The sequence below is a fragment of the Amblyomma mixtum genome, chromosome 3, assembly GCF_055824585.1.
Source record: "Amblyomma mixtum isolate Tamu chromosome 3, ASM5582458v1, whole genome shotgun sequence".
NCBI lineage: Eukaryota > Metazoa > Arthropoda > Arachnida > Ixodida > Ixodidae > Amblyomma > Amblyomma mixtum.
Window position 1 is genome coordinate 21,196,393 of NC_143014.1, and position 21,386 is coordinate 21,217,778.

Consider the following 21,386-nt stretch of genomic DNA (forward strand, 5'->3'; position numbering starts at 1 on the left):
AAAACAGTTGAAACATGCTTGTTGTTTTTCCTGAAAAGTATAAACCTAATTTTCTTTAGTTTGATTTTATCTATTAATATTTATCTTTTGCTGAAGTTGTGACAGCATGCAATTGGCTGTTATTTTTATTTCCATAGCGTTTAACCAGAAATAAAGTGATGTCCTAATCATACGCAACTACGGCGCATTCAGGAAAACAGTGTTGAATGCCATTAAGAAAAAGTGAGCAGGGTGTCCCAATTTACTCAGTACAAATTACTGATGAATGACTATAATAGTTGCAGAGCACCGCTGATGAGGTTGGGTTATCTGACCTCGTGGCTACCTCACCGAAGCATATAGGTGAACACGAATTGATGAATCCATATTTTAACTTTCTCATTAAAGTTTTCTAGTTAATCCATTTAGATGAAAGACTGTTTTCTGTCAGTACACAGGTGTAGAGCTGAGAATCGGAGGCGAACAAGAAGGCTGGATATTAGATGGGAGGAGGGAACGGTGATGGTGTGGCAGAGCGAGAGGATTTGTATCAGGTAAGACTGGACGACATAATTGGGGGGCGTCCATAGAGTCACGTGGGGGACAGTAAACCGTGCACTGCCCCACCCCCGGACTTCGCAGATAGTGTTAGCGATTGAGGACAACCAGGTTAGCCGGAAGCCACTCAAGTTTATCACCAGCCTTCAGTATGGAAATAGATACAGCGTGCTGCAGGTACGCACCTCTGCCCATGTTCCGTAACTACGGTTTGCTTCACAACGCCACCGAAACCTATGCACAAGTAACGTCTAGTGGAAAAAAGATTGTGCTTGAGTGTGCCGTGACTGTTCATGTTCAAGGATTGCCATTAATATGGTACAAGCAGCACTTTTCTGGTGTAGTGCCGAGTGCTCAGTTTACCCAAAGGATCAAGAGTCCTGTGAGACAGCAGACTTTTACTGTGGGCAAGGCCACCTGCTGACATGATTCGAGGTGGAAAACGTAGAAATTCACGTCCTCGCCTTTCGCGGAGCGCGAAGCGCATTCGCTGGTGCGGCGCCGTCGTCGCCGGTTGCGCTGGGTGGCCGCGGGCGGGCGCTGCCGCGGCGCACCCCACGCGTCGGCCGGCGGCTGCTGGCATTCGCGCCGGTGCCATGCTGAACGCAAGCAGTGAGGCGTGCGGCGCCAACTGCACGCTGCAGTTCCCGCGCTCCATCCAAACGGCCGCCACGCTGGCCATCGGACTCCTGCTGGCCTTGGGCACCGTGGGCAACCTGCTGGTGCCCCTGGTGGTGTGCAAGACCAAAGAACTGCGAAACTCTACCAACCTGTTCCTCATCAACCTGAGCGTGTCAGACCTGCTGGTGCTCCTGGTATGCATGCCCACCGCCTTGGTCGAGCTCCACTCGCAGCCCGAGGTCTGGCTTCTCGGAGAGGGAATGTGTGAGTAATCTGGCCGAGTTGGTATGCATTCATATTGCCCCAAGAGCGCTCCTGAGGCAATATGAATGTGCCTCTTCACCCTCGCTGGGGGCCCGAACTGACAGCGCTTCAACTCTTTCCAGCATCCGTGTGCCCCAGATGAATTTCGCGGGCGTCCCTGACGCCCGACTAGCGGTCGGCGGCCGTTGAAATTACGGTGATGGGCACCGAATGCGAAAGATAGCAAATGAAGCTTTGCTGGCGAACTGTGCTCTTGTACTTGCATTTCGCGAGGGATTACCGTGGAATACGAGTATGACACCATCTGCAAAACTCAAAATGTTGTTTGAATTGCCGTCGCATGCACACACACACGCATATTTTGCATCCTTGAAACAGGTTCCAGTGTTGTGCATTCACTGCGACGACGAAAACTGCGTGGCGTACTCCTACCAGATATTATAGTTGCGTTGCCGGGCGTAATCTCAGATTTAAATGGCTTAATTTTATATATTTATATTTATATTTATTTATACACAGTACCTACAGCGCCCTCACTGGGGCATTATTGTAGGGGGGAAACATCATAAATAAGAACAAACATCTAGTACACAATAAATTAGGCAAATGATGCGGTCTACAGAGAAAATACAGAAAACCATTGTAGAAAGGCAAACATACCGTAATCACACACACACACACACACACACACAAAAAAGATACATTTTAAAATACAGCACTGCTTAAAGAATAAAGCTTTAGGAATAATCAACTTTGTAAAAATTTCAAAAAAAGCAGCATGATACACTCGGACAAGAATTATTGCACTTATATTGACAGGTGGCTTTGCAAATCGGCCAGAAACGATGTAGGAGGAGCGGTAGCGACCCGAGAAGGGAGACAGTTCCAGTCATGCACTGTTCGTGGGAAAAAACTATATTTGATTACGTTTATACGGCTATTGTACTCGCGCACCTTAAGTGGGTGGTCAGTGCGGGCGGAAATGTAGCTGGGTTCATTAATGTATTTCTCTTTTGGAATTCCAGTTTTATTATTAAGCACATTATAAAAGAAAGAGAGTCTCAAATATTTGCGCCTGTTTTCAAGTAACGGCCATCCCAACTTCTCGCGCAAACCAGAAGAACTTTTTTGGAAATTGTAATCGGCAGACACAAACCTAGCAGCCCGTTTCTGGACGCGCTCCAGCTCCTCAATATTCAGTTTTGTATGCGGGTCCCAAACCGCGCAAGCATACTCAAGTATCGGACGTACAGTAGACATGTATAATGTCTCCTTCAGCGTAAGGGGAGCGTCCTTAAAGTTACGTCTGAGAAAGTTTAATGTGCGGCTGGCTTTAGCAGATATGTAATTTACGTGTGTATTCCATGATAGGTCAGTCGAAAAAAAGACTCCCAAGTACTTATAAGTTGAAACTGTGGATAATTCAGTGCTACCAAGGAAATAGTCTGTTTGGAAGAATTGTTTCTTTTTTGTAAACCGGACCAGATTGCATTTGGAGATATTTAGCGCCATATTCCAGTTGTTGCACCAAGAGAATACAGAGTTGAGGTCATGCTGTAGTGAAATTGCATCTGCTTCAGAAGAAATGTTGCGGTAGATACAACAGTCATCAGCATAAAGTCTGATTATACTTGAAATGTTACTAGTGAGGTCATTTATAAAAATGAGAAAAAGAAGAGGGCCCAAAACCGACCCCTGCGGAACACCTGAAGTTACACCCACACTTTCCGAGCTGACACCGTCGATAACCACGCACTGTTTCCTTTCCGCAAGATACGCTTCAATCCAGGATAAGAGTGAGGTAGGAATATTTAATTCTGAAAGTTTCTGTAGCAATAGGTTGTGAGCAACTAAATCGAACGCTTTTCGAAAATCTAAAAATATACAATCTACCTGACCGGCAGAGTTTAAGGAAACAGAAATGTCATGTGTGAATTCCACGAGCTGTGTTTCACATGAGAAGCCGGACCTAAATCCATGTTGTGTCAAACAGAAAAAACTATTGTTTTGTAGATGGCTAATTAACTGAGTATAAATGACATGTTCCAGTGTTTTGCACGACACGCTCGTCAGCGATATGGGCCTATAGTTACATGTTTTAGTTTTGTCACCACCCTTATGAATCGGAACGACATTGGCACTTCTCCAGTCAAGGGGTAAAGAAGAATTCTCTAACGATTTCTGAAATAATGCAACTAGATACGGGGCAACCGAAGCCGCACAATTTTTCAAAACGTAATTGGAAATGTTGTCAGGCCCTGGTGCTGATGTAACTTTAATTTTCTGTAATAAAAGCATGATCCCTCGTTCAGAAATTTCTACGTCATTCATTCTGGTCAGGGTGCTGGAAGATTGAAAATCAGTATGTATATTAATGGGATCGGAAAACACCGATTGGAAATAAAGATTGAAACTTCTCGCTTTACCTTTTGAATCCCTTCCAAAATCAGTTTCGTCTAGTATATCAGGCGCAGAGACCCTGCTGTTTCTCTTATTTTTAACATATTTCCAGACTGCCTTCGGGTTTGTCTTTAGTATTGGCCTAGTGTGCTGAAGTATGCCCTTTTTGCTTTACGGATTTCTTTCGATAAGTTGTTAGTTTGCTTTTTCATCTCGGAGTACAAAGTTAGTGCGGGCGTATCACAATATCTGCGAAACAGCCGTTTCCGCCGGTTGATCATTGCCCGCAACTGTCTATTCATCCAATGCATATCGTCACGACGCTTGGCTGAAATCAAGCGGGATGGGATGAAAGTCTGCGTCAGTGACAAAATTTTAGTTTTAAACAAGTTCCAGAAGGAATCGATATCCAGAGATGGCCGATGTGAAAGAAACTCAGGAAAAAATGCGTCGAGATCCCGTGATAGCGAAGCATAATCCCCTTTTTCATAAAAATACACTTTGCGTGGTTGGGTGTAGTGGGTGTTCATAGCATTACAGGATACTTTTGCTAAAACTACATCGTGGTCGCTTATGCCTGGCAGCGTTATGACAGACGAGACTAGGCTAGGGTCATTGCAGAAAAACAAGTCTAATACATTAGCACTGGTAAGGCCGAGTCTGGTAGGGGTTTGAACAAGCTGGAATAATGAGTGAGCACCAATTACTTCACGGAAAGCGGTATACAAGAGCGATGCAGTGCGAATTACTGGTTTAAAAGAAGACCATTCTACGCAGGGCATATTAAAATCACCGGCAAGGATAATATGTGTTGCATCTAAGGCTAATAATGTGTTGCTAAGTTCAAAAAATGGCTGTGCGCAGGTTGAACCGGGCGTCCTATAAAAAGAGCCAATTGCGAAAGAAGTACCATCGCCCAGCTGTACCTTGCACCAGACAGCTTCACAGGAATCGTTTTCTAGGTTAACAGACACGCTTTTCAAACTGCTATGAACGAGGATGAACACACCACCACCGCGTACATTGCGATCCTTCCTATACGTGGTATAGGATGGAGGAAATATTTCACCATCGCTTATGTTGCTGTCCAGCCATGACTCGGTTCCAATCACCACATGTGCGTTTGTCATTTGTAAGAGTGAGGAGAATTGGTCAGTTTTGTTTTTTAGACTACGACAATTAACAACAATACAGACAAGTTCATTTTTAATAGCAGTCTGTGGGCAAGCTAAAAGCCTCGGTGATGGCTATTGGTTTACGCAAGTGATATCGTCTGTTTCAATGTTGTACATATAGGTTTTGTTGTCCAGGTTTAGCTTATTAAACCGCAGTTTCAACTTTCCGCCGCGTGCCTTAGCAAACTGCATGAGCTTTTTTCTTTGTTGCCGTACTTTGGCCGAATAGTCTTCGCTTATCGCCCAGTCAGTATCTTTTAGTTTGGCAGCATTTGAAAGAACACGATTCTTCTCTTTAAAGGACAAGAATTTAACGATCAGGGGTCTGTGCTTGTCAGGCGCATATCTTCCTAGTCTGTGCGCTCTTTCAATAGCAGCGGCGTCAACGGAAAGCTCTAACTTTTCAGCGCAAAAAGAGATAATTTTAGTCTCAGACTGTTCCCACGATTCGGTTTCTTTGTCATGGATGCCGTAGAATATTAAGTTATTTCTTCGTGATTGGTTCTCCAGGTCATCGTGCGATGACTGGAGGGCCGTGCACGCAAGAGCAAGTTTCTGGGAACTTTGAGATAATCTTTCTACTTCAGGCTTTAGCGGGAGCACCAGTGACACATTATCTTCAACGCTCTTGACTTTTTCTGCGAGTTTTGTTAGTTTTTCTTCGAGATTCTTTTGCTCAAGCCGAATGGAACGTAGTTCGTCCAATATTTCGGTCTGTTGCTGTTGTATCACTGGTATTGTCATGATAGTATCGAACATCTGCTTTTCCTGCTCAGCAGACAGAGGCCCAGGGTTTTGCTCTACGTCTCCCGCAAGCAAAAGCTTTCTTTTAAACAAACCTATGTATCCTGAACAGCTCGCGGACACATCGTACAGAAGGCGTAAAAACATGCACACAGCAAAGTTGGGATCTGGCGTCGACTTCCTAAATGGTTTGCCATTAACAGAAAGGTAAGAGTAACAAACCTGAAGAAGAACAAGATGTAAGCGTCTGGCTGCCATGTCGGCGCCAGATCCCGGTGTGGCTGGGTACAACAGCTGCTTATGTAGGTCATGCTTGTGCTGAAGATTCCAGGGTTGCCAGTCGATGAAACGTTCGAGCGCCGGTAGCGCTGTGAGGTCCAAAGGCGAAGCGTCACTCAAAAAAGCCAGGTCAGCAGGACAGACTTGCTCGGTAGAAGCGGCTCCATTCATTGGAAGGCACGTCGTCATCGCGGCAGGATCAAAAATCGCCATCATTTGCAGCATCTGAAGAAGAACAAGATGTAAGCGTCTGGCTGCCATGTCGGCGCCAGATCCCGGTGTGGCTGGGTACAACAGCTGCTTATGTAGGTCATGCTTGTGCTGAAGATTCCAGGGTTGCCAGTCGATGAAACGTTCGAGCGCCGGTAGCGCTGTGAGGTCCAAAGGCGAAGCGTCACTCAAAAAAGCCAGGTCAGCAGGACAGACTTGCTCGGTAGAAGCGGCTCCATTCATTGGAAGGCACGTCGTCATCGCGGCAGGATCAAAAATCGCCATCATTTGCAGCATCTGAAGAAGAACAAGATGTAAGCGTCTGGCTGCCATGTCGGCGCCAGATCCCCTGGCCTCGTTTTTTTTGTGTTCTGGAATCGATTGCCTTAATGAGCACAGACACAACGCACTGTTCCTGGCAAGTACGTGTCTGTCATTTGGAGAACAGACGAAATATTGCCGCACGCTAGCCCGCTCGAGCAGAGCACATCAGGGTGACACAGCTGGCAACGCGTGACAGCGTTTAGCTGCTGGCGTGCTGAGTGGCTCACTAACCTGAGCTTGAAACTTTGGATGAATGAAACTCAAGTACTGCTCAAGTACTGCACAAAGAGGTCCTTTGTTATTTATCGACGAGATTGTCATGATACTTCTCAAACTTAATGCTGAGCCTTCTTCAAGTATAAACTTTAGAAATGAAATTCATTCAATTTAAGTCAAGATTTAATATTAACTTTCGAACCACTGAATATGATTAAATATTTTCTGGTTATAAAGCTATAGAGTGTGAAGAACACTACAAAGCACGATTTTTAAACAGTGGCTTTCCTTTTGTTTTGTTATCTCCAGAGGCGCGCAATATTGTGTCTGCACGAGCGCGCGGACAGTGGCTTCGCCGGCGCAACCTTAGGTGCGTCAGGCTGGCGGTCTATAAATGCACGCATGGAAGACGTTTATGCCGCAGGTATTTTATATTTTGGACGTTTTTTTTTCGTCGCCGTAGTAAAATTTCTTTTGCGGAATATACACTACTTATGGCTTCTTGTGATGCTTTACAACTTTTTATTGAAGACTTTTACGCGTCAGCAGCGCCGTTATATTTCTAATCAAGCTGTCCTAATTACCGAGTTGATTAAATATATAATACACTCCCCAGGCGCCAATGATGCAGGCTCAGTTATGCTTTTGCGAGGTTTGCGTGAAGCGCCCGGCACGTGTGGTAGTCCATTGCACGCGGTGCGGCAACAGAAAGCGCCCCCTGAGAAGAAAACTTCTGTCGTTGTATCCGGAATACGCTGTATGCGAAACAGCGAACAAAAATCAAATGGCCATTTCTTTGCAACGTGACTTGACAAAGCTTGGGTATTTTGAAAAGAAATGAAGGGCTGCCTCAGTCGGACCTGCAGTAACTTTTCGCTGCAATTCATCGAGCTGCGTAACTTGAGCAGATCAGTGAACAGCTTCGGTGTTGTGAACGACGTCTCAGTTCAGCCTCAGGATCACTCTGTTCAGTGCCGCCACCTTCGCTGATGCTCAAGTTGACACTTTTGTTGGGGCTTCATGGTCTGCAGGGAAGCGGGCTCCGCGGTGCCGATGACTTGGAACACGAAACTAACGTTGTTCTGGACACCCCAAATTTAGTCTGCTGTAGCCGATAGTTCGTTATAACCGGGTCCGTTAAAATTGCGACAGGCTTGGACTGAAATGCACGTGGACAAAGGAAAAAGAGTGATGCCCTCCGTAAGGCTCCGTCGTATCCAGATCCATTGTAATGAGTGTTGCCGGTACGCTGGGCAAGGCGCCCCGCAGTCTGAACAAGTCTAACCGAAACGGCCTCGAGTGGGCACCGGCACAGCTTGACCCCGGAAAGGCCGGGGCTGCTTTGTATTTTGATGTCGTGCTTTGTATTGAGCAAAAAAGCGCCGATCTGTGAGCAGCGTGATTGTCGTGGATAATTTTTGTGCCACTTCAGATTCCTTCGCAGCCGTGACCAAGCACTCGACACTAAGCGCATCGTCACTTGGTTGCAACGAAACAAGTAATGGGCAATGTTTCACTAATTTTTAATAGTTATGTTCTGCTTGCGTCTCAAAGCGCTCTAGGTAGCAGAGATGCTTGGTGAAACGGTAGATGTAACTCTCGATGTTGGATGAAAATTTCCTTAACATGCTCCTGCGTCATATGTCAAACTCTAAGCAAAGCGTAAAGTTGGGCAAGTTGGATAACATTCATGATGTAAAAATAGCGCAAAGGGAACACGAGGGACTGAAAGGGAACGACGCAGACAAGCGCTTGTCTGCGTTCCTTTTGCGCTATTTTTATATGATGAATGTCGAACTCATAGGCAAAAACTCATTCGTAGCTAATGGCTGCGTTATCGAGCGTTTGCGACTTTCTAGGGAGTTCCATTTTCGCTTCTATTCTGATTTATCGCAGCTGTTTGTAAAGACTCCAAAGAGATGACAACTTGCAGTCCAAGCTGTCTGCCGCAGAATGCAAAGCGTTTAGGCGAGTGGTGCTGATGACGGCAATGGCGGATGAGTAATTGACTAATTTTTGCTGTTGCCACCTCGTCTTAATTGACCCCCCAAAGGAAGTTAGGTCTAGTTAGGAAATTTTACAGTTTATATTTAGGTGGTGGTAGTAAGGAACATTACGGAATTATCATTTAGGATTCTCTAGTTACATTTCTTCCGTTTATTATGATGGCACAAAGAGCGCGAATGTTTTGAAACTTTTATTCAAAGAGTAAGAGTAAGAAACCCTGGCGAGGGGACCTTGTATGCATTATGCATTCTCTTAATGCATAATGCAGACAAGAGACTCTCTTAGTCTCTCGTCGCGAACTTTTCTTTCTCGCTGCAATATTTACTTAGCGTTGAAATCAGTTCCCTACAAGGAGGGAAACACCCAGCTCATCGAACAATGTCGCTGGCATGTACGAAGGTGGTGGATCGCTGATATAGACGTCGTTGTGACGATTTTTTTATTGCGGGTCCTAGATTATGTTTCCATAGAAAATCCATCAAATTCAAGGCCGATTTTTGTGGCATCGCGGAGGCCATTAAGAACACCTCTAAGCTTTCTGGCAAGCCTCTTGTGTCGCGATATTCACGTTCCGAAGGGAACATGCTATTGTGAGTACAGCTTATATATGCACATGCCAGGAAGAAAAAGAGAGGAGGCGGGCGTTATGACATATACTCGCTTATTTATTTGTAGACGATATGAAAAGTATGCACGTGGACACTGAATTCAGAGCAAATAATCAAAATGCTGCAGGCCTCCGCGGTGGCTACGCGGTTACGGTACTCATTTGAAATATGTGGGTTGTGGGTGGTCGCGTTTCAATCGACGCGAAATTCTAGAGGCCCGCATGCTATGCGATTACAGCGCACTTTAAAGAACCCTAGGTGGTTGAAATTTCCGGAGCTCTTCACTACGGCGTCCCTCATAGCCTGAGTCGCTTTGGGACGTTAACACCCCGTAAAACCTAAAACTCAGTATGGTGCAGCTCACTTCCGAAGTCCGAAATAGACGAGTCACTACTGCAGGCCGTGTCTTTTTTCCATGTGATGAGTTTCGTCGTCACCCTGTCTTTGTTCTTACCTAACCTGGTGCCTGTCTTAATCGCCTAAGACCGCGGATCACACGTGCAGACGAGGAAGTGCGCATTGCCTTTATTCTTTTGAGAAAGCTGGTGTTACCTTGCCCGTTCGTTGGCGCGCCTCTCACATATCCACTCTTGGAACTCGTTGCCATTGTCAATAATTAAGTATTGCACGCGCCATAGTCGAGGAATAAACTCTCTGGAGTGCTTGTCCAACAGTGGCAGCGATATCTGAGCGCTCAAGCGTTTTTTCTCTCCCCGCTGGGTGTCTGAGTCGCTATGGCTGCATTTCGATGGAGGCGAAATGCCCCTAGCATGGTTTGCGATGCCAGAACCTCAGGCGTTAATCCGGAGCCAGCAAAATAGGCGTCGGGCCGTAAAAATCGATTGATATTTTTTTCCCCCCACAACTGTCCTTGCAGCTGCTGAAACCGAACCCGTCCAGACCGCTGAGCGACTGAGGGAACACGGAATATAAATGAAGGAAGCATTTTCACCTAACATTGTCTCCAGCTTTTTGGCCGTCCATCCACAGAACGAGAAAACGAGTATTTTCAACTAGGCCTGTGTCACTGCCATGTGCAGACAGAAGGGAGTTAGAAGAAGTAGATGCGAAAGAAAAGATTGAAAGGATAGGTGCATCGCAACAACCACGTCGGCCGAAGCGATTGCAGCCGCAACGGATACCTCTAACCCCTCCTCCCTTTCAAAGGGACACTATAGGGAAATGTCAAACTAGGCAAGACGGATAGATTATCCTCGGGAACAAGCCGCCGTCGTGGCTCATTGGTTATGGTACTCGGCTGCTGACCCGAAGGACGTTGGTTCGACCCCGACCGCGGCGGTCGCATTTCGATGGAGCCGAAATGCTATAGAGGCCCGTGTACTGTGCGATGTCAGTGCAAGTTAAAAGAAAACCTCACGTGGTCGTAATTATCCGGATCCTTCCTCTAGGGCGTCCTCATAGCCGGAGTCACTTTGGGACGTTAAAGCTCAAAAAACCAAACCTATTTTTCCGGAGCACTACCGACGTTTTTTTTTTCCTGCATGGAAAGCTGGCTGCGTTGCTGGTAAAACCTCAAATGAAAGCTCCTAAATCCTTCCAGACTCAAATCGCCTGCGAAAAATGAAGTTCCGTGGGACGTCTCTGCAACCCAACCAATTAGAGGCGCCACTTCCAAATACCGAAAACTCAGCCGAAACTCATCAGATCAGTGGTCACTGCGGCGACGTGCAAGTTCAGGCCGTCTATGCACCCCACTGTTTCGATGGGGGCCCTCCGCTGCATTGCATGCGTCGTGTCGCCAGCTCAAGCAACTACGTGAAGTCGTCGAGGGCAGCTGCAGTACAAACTACTGATCGCGCTCACGCATGTGCACATAACGGCGACGATAACGCGAGCGTCTGGCCTTCGGGGCGTTGTGTGCCGTCGTAAAGTGTACACGTAAGCTTCCAGGGATCCTCAAAAGCATGCGAGCAGCAGTCGCGTTCTAACAGTCTCATTGAACACCACATCTGAGTCAAAAATTGCACGCGCCTTTCTCACCAAACTGCGCACTGTGCTCTCAATGTCTGTTGACTAACTATCGCAGTAAGTAGGATAGGAGACTACTCTTGTGCTTGACTCTGCTGTGGTCGTTGCGATCCTTGCAATGGTGAATTACTTTGGGTTGTAAGTGTTAAGGAATCAGGGTAAATTCCGCCCATCTGTAGTCTATAGCTGTACTGTTGTCTATAGCTGTCGGCAGGGACGCACGCATCTCGAAGAATGCGCATCAGCTGGTTGAACTCCTTCCTCGCCGAAAACCGTGCCTCGCGTGTGGGCGCTTCACGTACTTCGTGCATGATGACCATCGTTTGGGAAACCTTTTTCTTGAACGAGCCAAATGAGAGACACTGCTGCATACCGTGCTACTTCTTCGAGCTACTAATCCGCAGCCATTTTTTGAAGACTGAGAAGGAAAGGTGAGCACCAAGTAAAACGCTTTCTCTTGACACTGAAAAAATAAAAATTCTTGAAAATGCCCACAGCATTCGCAGACAGCCGCAAGCACTGAAGGCGTTACACGAGCGGATTCACGGTGCCGGACCTCTGGTTTCAATGACTTTTTCCTTTACATTAACCCTCGCATTTGACCGATGACCGCGGAGCCGTGCCGCGTCGTCAACAGGTGGATATTTGAACACGATGTTTGAAGTCACGAAGAAGCGTGTGCTATGAAACTAGTAGACTGTTCGAAACTCATGTCTCATGACACGATGTTGGAAGCTTGTTTGTTGGAGAGTAATGTTTCTTCGAGAAAATCATCTCTGCCTCCACGTTGTTTGGGACCCATTTACTAAACTTAACATATATAAATTAGAAAGGGTTCAAAGAAAAGCTGTTAGGTTTATCTATTCCAAATTTAAAATCACCGACTCCCCCACTGACCTCATGGCAGCTAACAATATTGAAACACTTGAAACGCGAAGAGGAAAATATCGCCTTGAGTTTCTTTATTCTTTACTTAACTATAAGTTTGCTTTGGATCCTTCACAGTACATATCCCCCCTAACCACACGTTGTACCCGACATCATCACATTCACTCATTGACACCGTATTTTGCGAAAACTGACTGTTTTAAATATTCGTTTTTTCCGCGAACAATATCCGATTGGAACCCTGTTATGGCATCGTAATAGTTTCGCAAAATTTGTCTGCTCATTTTTATTTATATTTCTTTTCATTGTGTTCTGTATCTTTTGAGCTTTAACAATATATGCCTGTCCTGCTTGGACCTTGAAAAGGGTCTGAAGTATGTACTAAATAAATAAATAAATAAATAAAATTATTCGGATTCCAAATGCACATTTTTGCTGTAAGTGTGATATACAGAATCATCCTAAAACCGGCCAAAAGATGGTTGGTTTATGGGTTGCGTTAACACGTTTTGGCGGGCTAGTTGGTTAAGCATCTTGAATAAACAGCGCGAACGACGACAAGCACAAGAGACTGCAAAAAGAGCTGTCACTCCTGGGGGCTGATAATATCTGCTGATTTCTAGCGTGCTTCTGTTGCTGTTGTCACACTTATGGCTTTATTTTGCACTTCGTATATCTTCCCACACTGCTGACGTCTATGCAGTTATACTTGTATGATCAGCAATAAACCCTCAGTTAGTCAGCGCTGTGTCGTCTGTTTCCATGTCTCTTGTGCTGGTCGTCGTTCGCGCTGTTTATTCAAAATGATTTATTGGGGTCTAACGTCCCGAAGCGACTCAGGCTATGAAAGGCGCCGTAGTGAAGGGCTCCGGAAATTCGCAACACAGCTTTGTAGGGAGATAGTTGAGGCATACGCTATCGCTAAGGACACGTGTGTGGCAAAGCCGTCCGTCAACCTTCACCGGAAGGAATTTGCTATTTTAGATGGTGTGCTTACACAACGTTGATTCTCCTTTGTTATCCGCCCTTTCACTGCCTTGGATTGTGTGAGCGCGCATCTTTGTGCGAGTTTTCTTTTACCTCTTCCCTTCATTAAAATTTCAGCTGCTATAGATCAGCCTTGCCTCGTGTTCTTCTTCCCTTCTAGATGTGTTGCGTCTTTTGGCTCGTTTTAAGATGATTCAGTACCAACTTGCCCAGTCGTCAGCCTTGGTCATATACAGGGTGTTGCAGCTACTATTTTACAGAATTATTAGAAATGGCCTTTTTGAGTTACAACAGTGCTTCTGGTTTGGTTTATGGTTTATGGGGTTTAACGTCCCAAAGCGACTAAGGCTATGAGAGACGCCGTAGTGAAGGGCTCCGGAAATTTCGACCACCTGGGGTTCTTTAACGTGCACTGACATCGCACAGTACACGGGCCTCTAGAATTTCTCCTCCAAAGAAATTCTAGCCGCCGCGGCCGGGATCGAACCCGCGTCTTTTGGGTCAGCAGCCGAGCACCATAGCCGCTGAGCCACCGCGGCGGCACAACAGTGCTTCTTTCGGCACAGCCTTGTCAGAGGTGTCGTACATTAGATTACAGCTAAGACGTGCTAACAGCAGTCTGGTTAACTAATATTGAAATGCTTACTTTTTAACTATTCCTGTGAGGATCTTCAATTATCGAGATGCGTGTAGCTCACCGTAAATAATATCCATGTCAGTTTTTACAATTTCGAAAATTCGATTACCCTCGGCGCTGTGGCAGAACAAATTTTGGCCATTTCAACCAGTCACATGAACAGGAGAGTTTGCTTTGCCTGCAAGCTTCTCGATAAAACATTGGTTTTGCACGATGTAGCAAAAATTTGTTGGTCTTTAGCGTCGAGGTTAACCACGTTTTCGAAATTCTGAAAGTTGATATGGATATTACCTATGTTGGGCTACACGCCTGCCAATACTTAAGGAACCTAACACTCATAGTTAAAAAGTTATCTATTCAAGTAACCAGCCTGCTGGTTAGCATGTCTTGGCTGTATTCTGATGTGCTACACCGCTGACAGTGCTATGCCGAAAAAAGCCCTCTTGTAACTCAAAAAGCCTATATTTAAAAATTGTGCAATGTCTTAGATGAAACGCCTTGTATATATTGTATAGAAGAGTGCGGTGAGGGGCTAGTTGGTACGACATTATGAGAACAAAAAATAACTGCGCAAAAGGACGGGACAAGAGAAAGAAAACCACACGGGACAAACGCAGACTGACAACTGATTTATTCCACCCACTCCTCTTTCCTTCAGCAGCAAAGCACATGCGCACCAACCACAAAAAACAAAAACAAAAGCCAAACTCATCTCGTGGAATCAAGGAACTCCAACTCCTTGCGGTACAGGTGTACTGAAGCATCGCTAACACATTTGTCAGGCCCTAATCTCGCGATTTCCAAGGCTTCGATAATTTCCCGTTCTTTCTTATCCCTCGAGCGTCCGATAACCTTAGTCCTATCAAAAAGCGGATTACAATCTTTGTCATCATGCTTGCAAGTGTGACAATGCTTAGGCAGATGCTGCCCCCTTGAATCATCTAAGGAATTTGCATGCTCTAATAATCTAATGTTGACGCAGCGGCCAGTTTGCCCGGCGTAGACCCTACCACTGCTCAGGGGAATCTGATAAATTACATTGCATGTACACTTTACGAGCTTATTCCTGTGGTTAATGGCACACACAACCTTCTTTTGCTTATCTTTTTTCGCCAAATTGCACAAACGCGACAACTTTTGCGTTTGTCCCGTGTGGTTTTCTTTCTTTTGTCCCGTCCTTTTGCGCAGTTATTTTTTGTTCTCATAATATATTGTATACTGCCAGTGAGAATCAAGAACTCAAAGAAATGCACCGTCCTTGCCAAAATTGTCCGGGTTTGCTTCTCGGCACTTCGAGAGGCCAAAAGGTCCCTCGCTTGTATAGTTTACATTCTGTACCAAATGTGCCGTCATTAAATTTCATTTAATTTGCAAATAAGAAAAAGGTGAAGACTAGGGTTCTGCTTAGAGCTGAAAAGCCGCAGCATGGCTAAAAAATAAACCCCGTTACCTGACTACATTTGATAAAGACGGTATATACATGGTCTGTTCAGAAAGTAGTAGGACTCATTTTTTTAAACAAAATTTATTCAAGAGAATAGTACAAACGATTACAATTTTTCAAGGTAGCACCCTTCCGCACCTACACGCTGCTGCCAATGAGTTTCACAGTTTTCGTACGCCCCCAGGAACGCCTGGACCGGACTGCTGTTTAACACCCTCGTCACGGCCTGTTGAACCACCTCTACCGATCCGTGATGTTTCCCCTTGAGCGTCGATTTTATTCTCGGGAATAGAAAAAAGTCTAGCGGGGCCAAGTCGAGACTGTAGGGGGGCTGAGGCAGCGTTGCCGCCTTGTGCTGGGCAAAAAATCGGGGTCCTAATTCACATGATGAAGATCCACCGATTGGCCTTTTTTTCCTCCTCTGACAACACTCCCAGCACCAACTTCGCGCAGGCTTTCCTCATGGATACGTTTTCTGTCACAATCTCTTCACGAGCATTCCTCAAACTTGGGTTTGAGGAATGCTCAAGTCATCATCAATCATTCTGATACTCATTCTACGATCACTGCTAAGTAAATGTTTCACTCGCTACACATTTTCGTTGGTCTTGCTGGTCGAAGGGCGTCTGGAGCATAGAGTTTCTTACTATTACCTAGAGGGAAAGCTGGCGGCTCGTCTATGGGAGTTTGCATGGAGACCCCTCGAGACCACTTCAGCCACCATGGGCGCTCAAAGCATCATGGGGCGGTGAGCTACCGACTGCAGAACTTCAACTTTTGGCCAAAAAATAATGCAAAAATAAACGCTATTCGATAATCAAGAATGTCCTAACATTCAATATCCTGTATGTAAATTGCAACAAACGAGCAGAAAAGCATTTAAGTGCAAAGTTCGCCCAAAATAAGGCATGGCTAGCTCTCCTATTGGCCCAGTAATGAACACTACAAAAACTAATATTTCATAATTAACAGGCGCACTTTTAGAAGTAAATATGTTTTAAAAAAAATGTTGTTGCTTAAACACTATAAGAGGTTTTTAGTGGCATTTCAGAAAAGTGAAACCTTTTATTGGCGTCGTGTGCTGTTGCGTTTTCATTACTATGGCTTTTGCACACAGCGTTCGCGCGAAAGTCGTCTGCGCACACAAGAACAGATTTTTGGAATGAAACAGCTTAGTAGTGCCACTCCGTGCTCCTGAAAAAATACGACTGTCCTGCAACAAGTAGCTCACCGCCCCATGATGCTTTGAGCGTCCATGGTGGCTGAAGTGCAGCGCCGCCAGCTTTCCCTCTAGGTAATAGTAAGAAACTCTATGGTCTGGAGCGTTCGTCTTCCTCCACTCTTTCCTTACCTTCTCAGAACAGCTTGTGCCGCTAAAAAAACACCTGATCTACCCATGGAAGCATCACCGTAGGCCTCCTTAATCATTTTGTGAGTCTCTTTGCCCGTTTTACCAAAATTTACTCAAAATTTGATCGCGTATCGCTGATCCAGTAAACGCTCGATGATTCTGCGTGACGAGACGTTTCGACAGGGGTTCACAGTGCAAGCGACCTCCTCTCTTCAACGGCCGAGAGCCGACTGCCAATTTTCCCCAGCATTCCCAATATCCCCCTTCAACGATCCTGCACGCGCAGACCACCTCTCTTCCGCCCATTCGCCCAGGAAAAAACCAGTCCTATTACTTTCAGAACAGACCCTGTATGTTTAATGCAAAGTACACTTAATTCCAAGAAAATATATCCGAGTCTTGTGACTCGAAATGAAGACCACGAATGTGGTTTTGAGGCGTCTGTCTGTAAGCCTTTTCGACAGCACCGTAGAAAGGTGCTATTAATATAAATGCGAACTGCTATGGTAAATAAATACAATGGGCTACGAAAGGTCATGGTTGTTTCATCCACATAAAGAAGAGGTTGGGAATGAGGGAATCAGTCGGGCAAGTTATTAATGAAAGGAGGAATAGAATAAATGAGGTCCAAGTGCACACTCTTTATGCTTGCCTTTGTCTGTTGTCTTAAAGTTAGAAGGTATGTTAGATGTGTAAACACTTTTCTGTGTGTCAAATGAGCAGCGTTTAATAAGGGTTAATGCCCTTCCTACGATACCTAGTCCTTCAAACTTAGCTAATAAAATAAAATGAATAATTAGGTCAAACGCCTTCGTTAAGTCAGCAGTGTACTGGCATAGCTTCCTCTATGAATGGTGGCCTTAATTTTGAAAGTAAAAAGTAGTTGAGCAAGGTGAAAAACTGGAATAAAATACGAATTGATGTCGCGATGAAATGATAGTTTGATAATACTCCGTTTTACATGCTTCAATACACTTTTCAACAGCTTTATTGTCAACATTTTTCCGAACGCTGTTTTTTGTATCATTACTCTCAGAGCCCGAATACATTACAGAGGGAAGTGAGTTACATAGCAAAGTGAAAGACAAAAATACAGCAGTATATATAAATATAAATCGAAATATAAATGAGGGTCAGGACAGAAAAAAATGGTTACATCAAAACTTTAAAACGAATTAACAGCGAACAGAACAGCGCGGAAAATCCAGAAATGCATACAAAGCATAACGAGGACTTTTGCAAAAGTGAAAAAGAAAGCGGAACGACAAGAGCTATCGCGCTCAAAAAGAATTAACATGCGCGTATGAAAAGCAAGTGGAACAACCGTTTTAAAAATTTGCTGTGGTCCAACCCGGCTGACGCTAGTGAGACGAGCGAGAGCTCTGCTAAGCACGGTCATCCAACCGGACGTCTTCCCGTATGGTAAAGGTCGTGAGATTCCGCTTGGCGGCGACGATACCCCGTCGGAGCACTAGTTCCGGCACGTTGCTCATCCGTGGCTCTGTGTGAAGGTAAGCCACACGCTTTTTTTGTATAGCGGATGGCGCGTCACGCGATTTCCGGCAGTGCCGTCGACTCCGCATACGCAGTTGTGGCGCGGCGAGTCACGTGGCATGACGTCAAAGCCAAGCCTTCCTGGTCTGAAGGTCAAATTTCATAGCCACATGACCTCCAGCTTTGTACGAGAGGAGTAGAGCTTTCGCTCTTCAATAGCCCTGTCAAGCGCGCAAAATAAAGCGCACTTACGAAGAGTGTCACCTGCTAGAAGTGCACTCTAGCATAGCTAAACGGCGTCACATAAGTGCCCTCGCCAAAGTGCGCACTCATGTCGGAGTGCGTTCAAGGAACACACTTTGAGGGCTGAGTGCGTAGCTTCGCCAGCAACCACTTCGAAGGCACAATAAGTACAGCGCATAAAAAATACAATAAGGGAGGAATTACTCATTGGCATCCACCCAAGCGCAGCCATACGGCTACAAAGGAAAGCTATACAGCTTTCTCAGAAACTTCGTAGTTAAAGAAAAATTCGTCCTGGTCCGGGGTTCGAACACGGGACCACCGCTTCACCGGAGCAGTCACTCTACCAACTGAGCTAACCGGGACGGCAACCTTATGGTAGGGCGAGAGTGAATTGATCAATAACTCGAAGTGGGAACAGTGTTGATCAAATGTTTAGGGGAATCCCCCAAAGTGGAGTAAATTTGTAATAATTGTAATTTGTAATTTGTAATTTTTAATAATAAATTTGTAATAATATTATAAATCTACTCCACCTTGGGCATAGAGTTTCTTACTATTACCTAGAGGGAAAGCTGGCGGCGCTGCACTTCAGCCACCATGGACGCTCAAAGCATCATGGGGCGGTGAGCTACTTCTTGCGGAACACTCGTAGTTTTTCAGGAACACGGAGTGTCATTACTAAGATGTTTCATTCCAAAAACGCTGTTCGTGTGTGCGCAGACGACTTTCGCGCGAACGCAGTGTGCAAAACCCATAGTAGTGACAACGCGACGACACACGACGCCAATAAAAGGTTCCACTTTTCCGAAATGCCATTAAAAAACCTCTTATAGTATTTAAGCAACAACATCTTTTTTGAAAACATATATACTTTTAAAAGTGCGCCTGTTAATTACGAAATATTAGTTTTTATAGTTATAGTTCACTACTTGGCCAATAGGAGAGCGAGTCGTCTCTTATTTTGGGCAAACTTTGCACTTAAATGCTTTTCTGCTCGTTTGTTGCAATCATTAGACAAGATATTGAATATTAGGACGTTTGTAGTTATCAAACAACTTAATTTTTTTATTATTTTTTGGCCAAAAGTTGCAGTTCCGCAACAAGTAGCTCACCGCCCCATGATGCTTTGAGCGCCCATGGTGGCTGAAGTGATTTCGAGGGGTCTCCATGGAAACTCCCATAGACGGGCTGCCAGCTTTCCCTCTAGGTAATAGTAAGAAACTCTATGACCTTGGGGGATTCCCCTAAACATTTGATCAACACTGTTCCCACTTCGAGTTATTGATCAATTCGCTCTCGCCCTACCAAAAGCTTGCCGTCCCGGTTAGCTCAGTTGGTAGAGCGACTGCTCCGGTGAAGCGGTGGTCCCGGGTTCGAACCCCGGACCAGGACGATTTTTTCTTTAACTACGAAATTTCTGAGAAAGCTGTAGAGCTTTCCTTTGTAGCCGTATGGCTGCGCTTGGGTGGATGCCAATGAGTAATTCCTCCCTTATTACAAATTTACTCCACCTTGGGGGATTTACCTAAACATTTGATCATCAAAAATACTTAAGAGTTTATCTTACATGCTATAACACTGTTTTTATAAAAAATCGTTGGTTACAGCTACAAGCGAAGCAACAAAACAAAGGAATGAGATTAGAAGCAACATCGCTGCCCGCCGCCATCTTGTTCGTTGTTCGCAATTATGGATAGTCGTGGCTGGTCTTGGCTTTTCTTTTATTCCTAATTTGTTTCATCGTTAAAAGCTGTTGAACCTCGTTTTATTTGCGCTATCTCGTTAAGCAATAAATTATTATGAATACTTTCTCTTTTCCATCGACCTCTTCAGAATTTCCACTCATTTTCTTTCGTCATTTTTTTTTTCCTACGAGTGCACTTTGCTTTCCCGTTTAGCACCACGTAGCCCAAAGTGTCACTCGGGACGTGGAAGCGCGCTCCCGGTAAATGCGCTTAACTTGCGTGCTTGACAGGGGCACAAGATTGGCTGGATCAGGAAACTGACTAGAAAAAAAGAACAAAAATGACAATGCTGTTGTTACTTGGGTTTATGACAACAGCAGGTTAGTCAATGCATACTTGAACGAAGAATGATCAGAAATTTCGACGATAGAGCCGGGAAGGTGATAACTTATTGACGTACTTGGGATGAGAGAATTGTAAAAATGGTTGGTTTGGCATGTAGGAATACCAACCTTATGACGATGGTCGATGCGATGGGAAACATAAGAAGGCATTATAATATTATTATTTAAAATGGGGTTGTCATGATAAATCATATGGATGGGCAAAGACGGAATATTTTTCTTCGTTGCGACAGCATGCAGGGGAAGTGATAAGCTTGGTTTCATAGTAGTAACGCTGCAGTTGCGGTGATAATTTGAAGGAATGAAACGAGCCGCCTGGTTCTCGACAGATTCCATTTGATAGATGAGCGTCTCTTGACTGGGGTCCAGACAGATGCAGCATATTCCACTTAATTACGGACTAACCATTTGTAAAGAAGTAATTTTACGGAACTATAAGAAAGATAAAAATTGTGGCGTATGTAGCCCAGCATGCTATTACCGTTATTGGTTATATAATGCACGTCTTGCAAGAGAGGTGAGAAGAAATTCATATTCCTGGGTGTTTGTAACAGGACACAGATTAAGATGATATGAGGGCAATGTAGCATTACGTCGAGAAACACTCATGTACTTGCATTTCTTAAGGTTCTATGTCCAGTCAAGAACGTGGTCAATATCGACTGAATTTGAGCTACTTCAAAGTAGCTGCTAATTTCGCGGTATGTGATGCAGTCATCAGCAAAAAGGTTAACTGACGAACATAAGCTATTAGGAAAGTCGTTGATATATATGAGAAAAAGCAATGGTTCCAGCACAGAGCTTTGTGGCACACCCGATTCAACTGGCGAAGTGAAACAGCAAGTGTTATTTAATCGTTCGCAATTTGTCACAGTA

At 44.9% G+C, this 21,386-nt stretch overlaps 2 protein-coding genes across 2 annotated transcripts in view; one reads left to right on the forward strand and one right to left on the reverse strand.

Moving 5' to 3' along the window:
* Positions 1 to 1,133: 1,133 nt before the first annotated feature.
* The window catches only part of ETHR (ecdysis triggering hormone receptor), a 282,147-nt gene continuing 261,894 nt past the window's right edge, over positions 1,134 to 21,386 (forward strand). Inside the window, exon 1 of the mRNA XM_089575451.1 lies at positions 1,134 to 1,422. Within this exon, the coding sequence (XP_089431577.1) occupies positions 1,134 to 1,422 (289 nt within the window). The remainder of the gene's footprint in view (positions 1,423 to 21,386) is intronic.
* Positions 5,002 to 6,574, reverse strand: LOC149349407 (uncharacterized). Its single transcript, XM_089578310.1, has one exon. It carries the CDS (start codon positions 6,561 to 6,563, stop codon positions 5,070 to 5,072), a length of 1,494 nt encoding a protein of 497 aa, XP_089434436.1. The 5' UTR covers positions 6,564 to 6,574; the 3' UTR covers positions 5,002 to 5,069.

What these genes read in the sequence shown, in the direction of transcription:
- LOC149349407 (XM_089578310.1), bottom strand. Translation starts at nt 6,563, where the DNA reads ATGGCAGCCAGACGCTTACATCTTGTTCTTCTTCAGATGCTGCAAATG.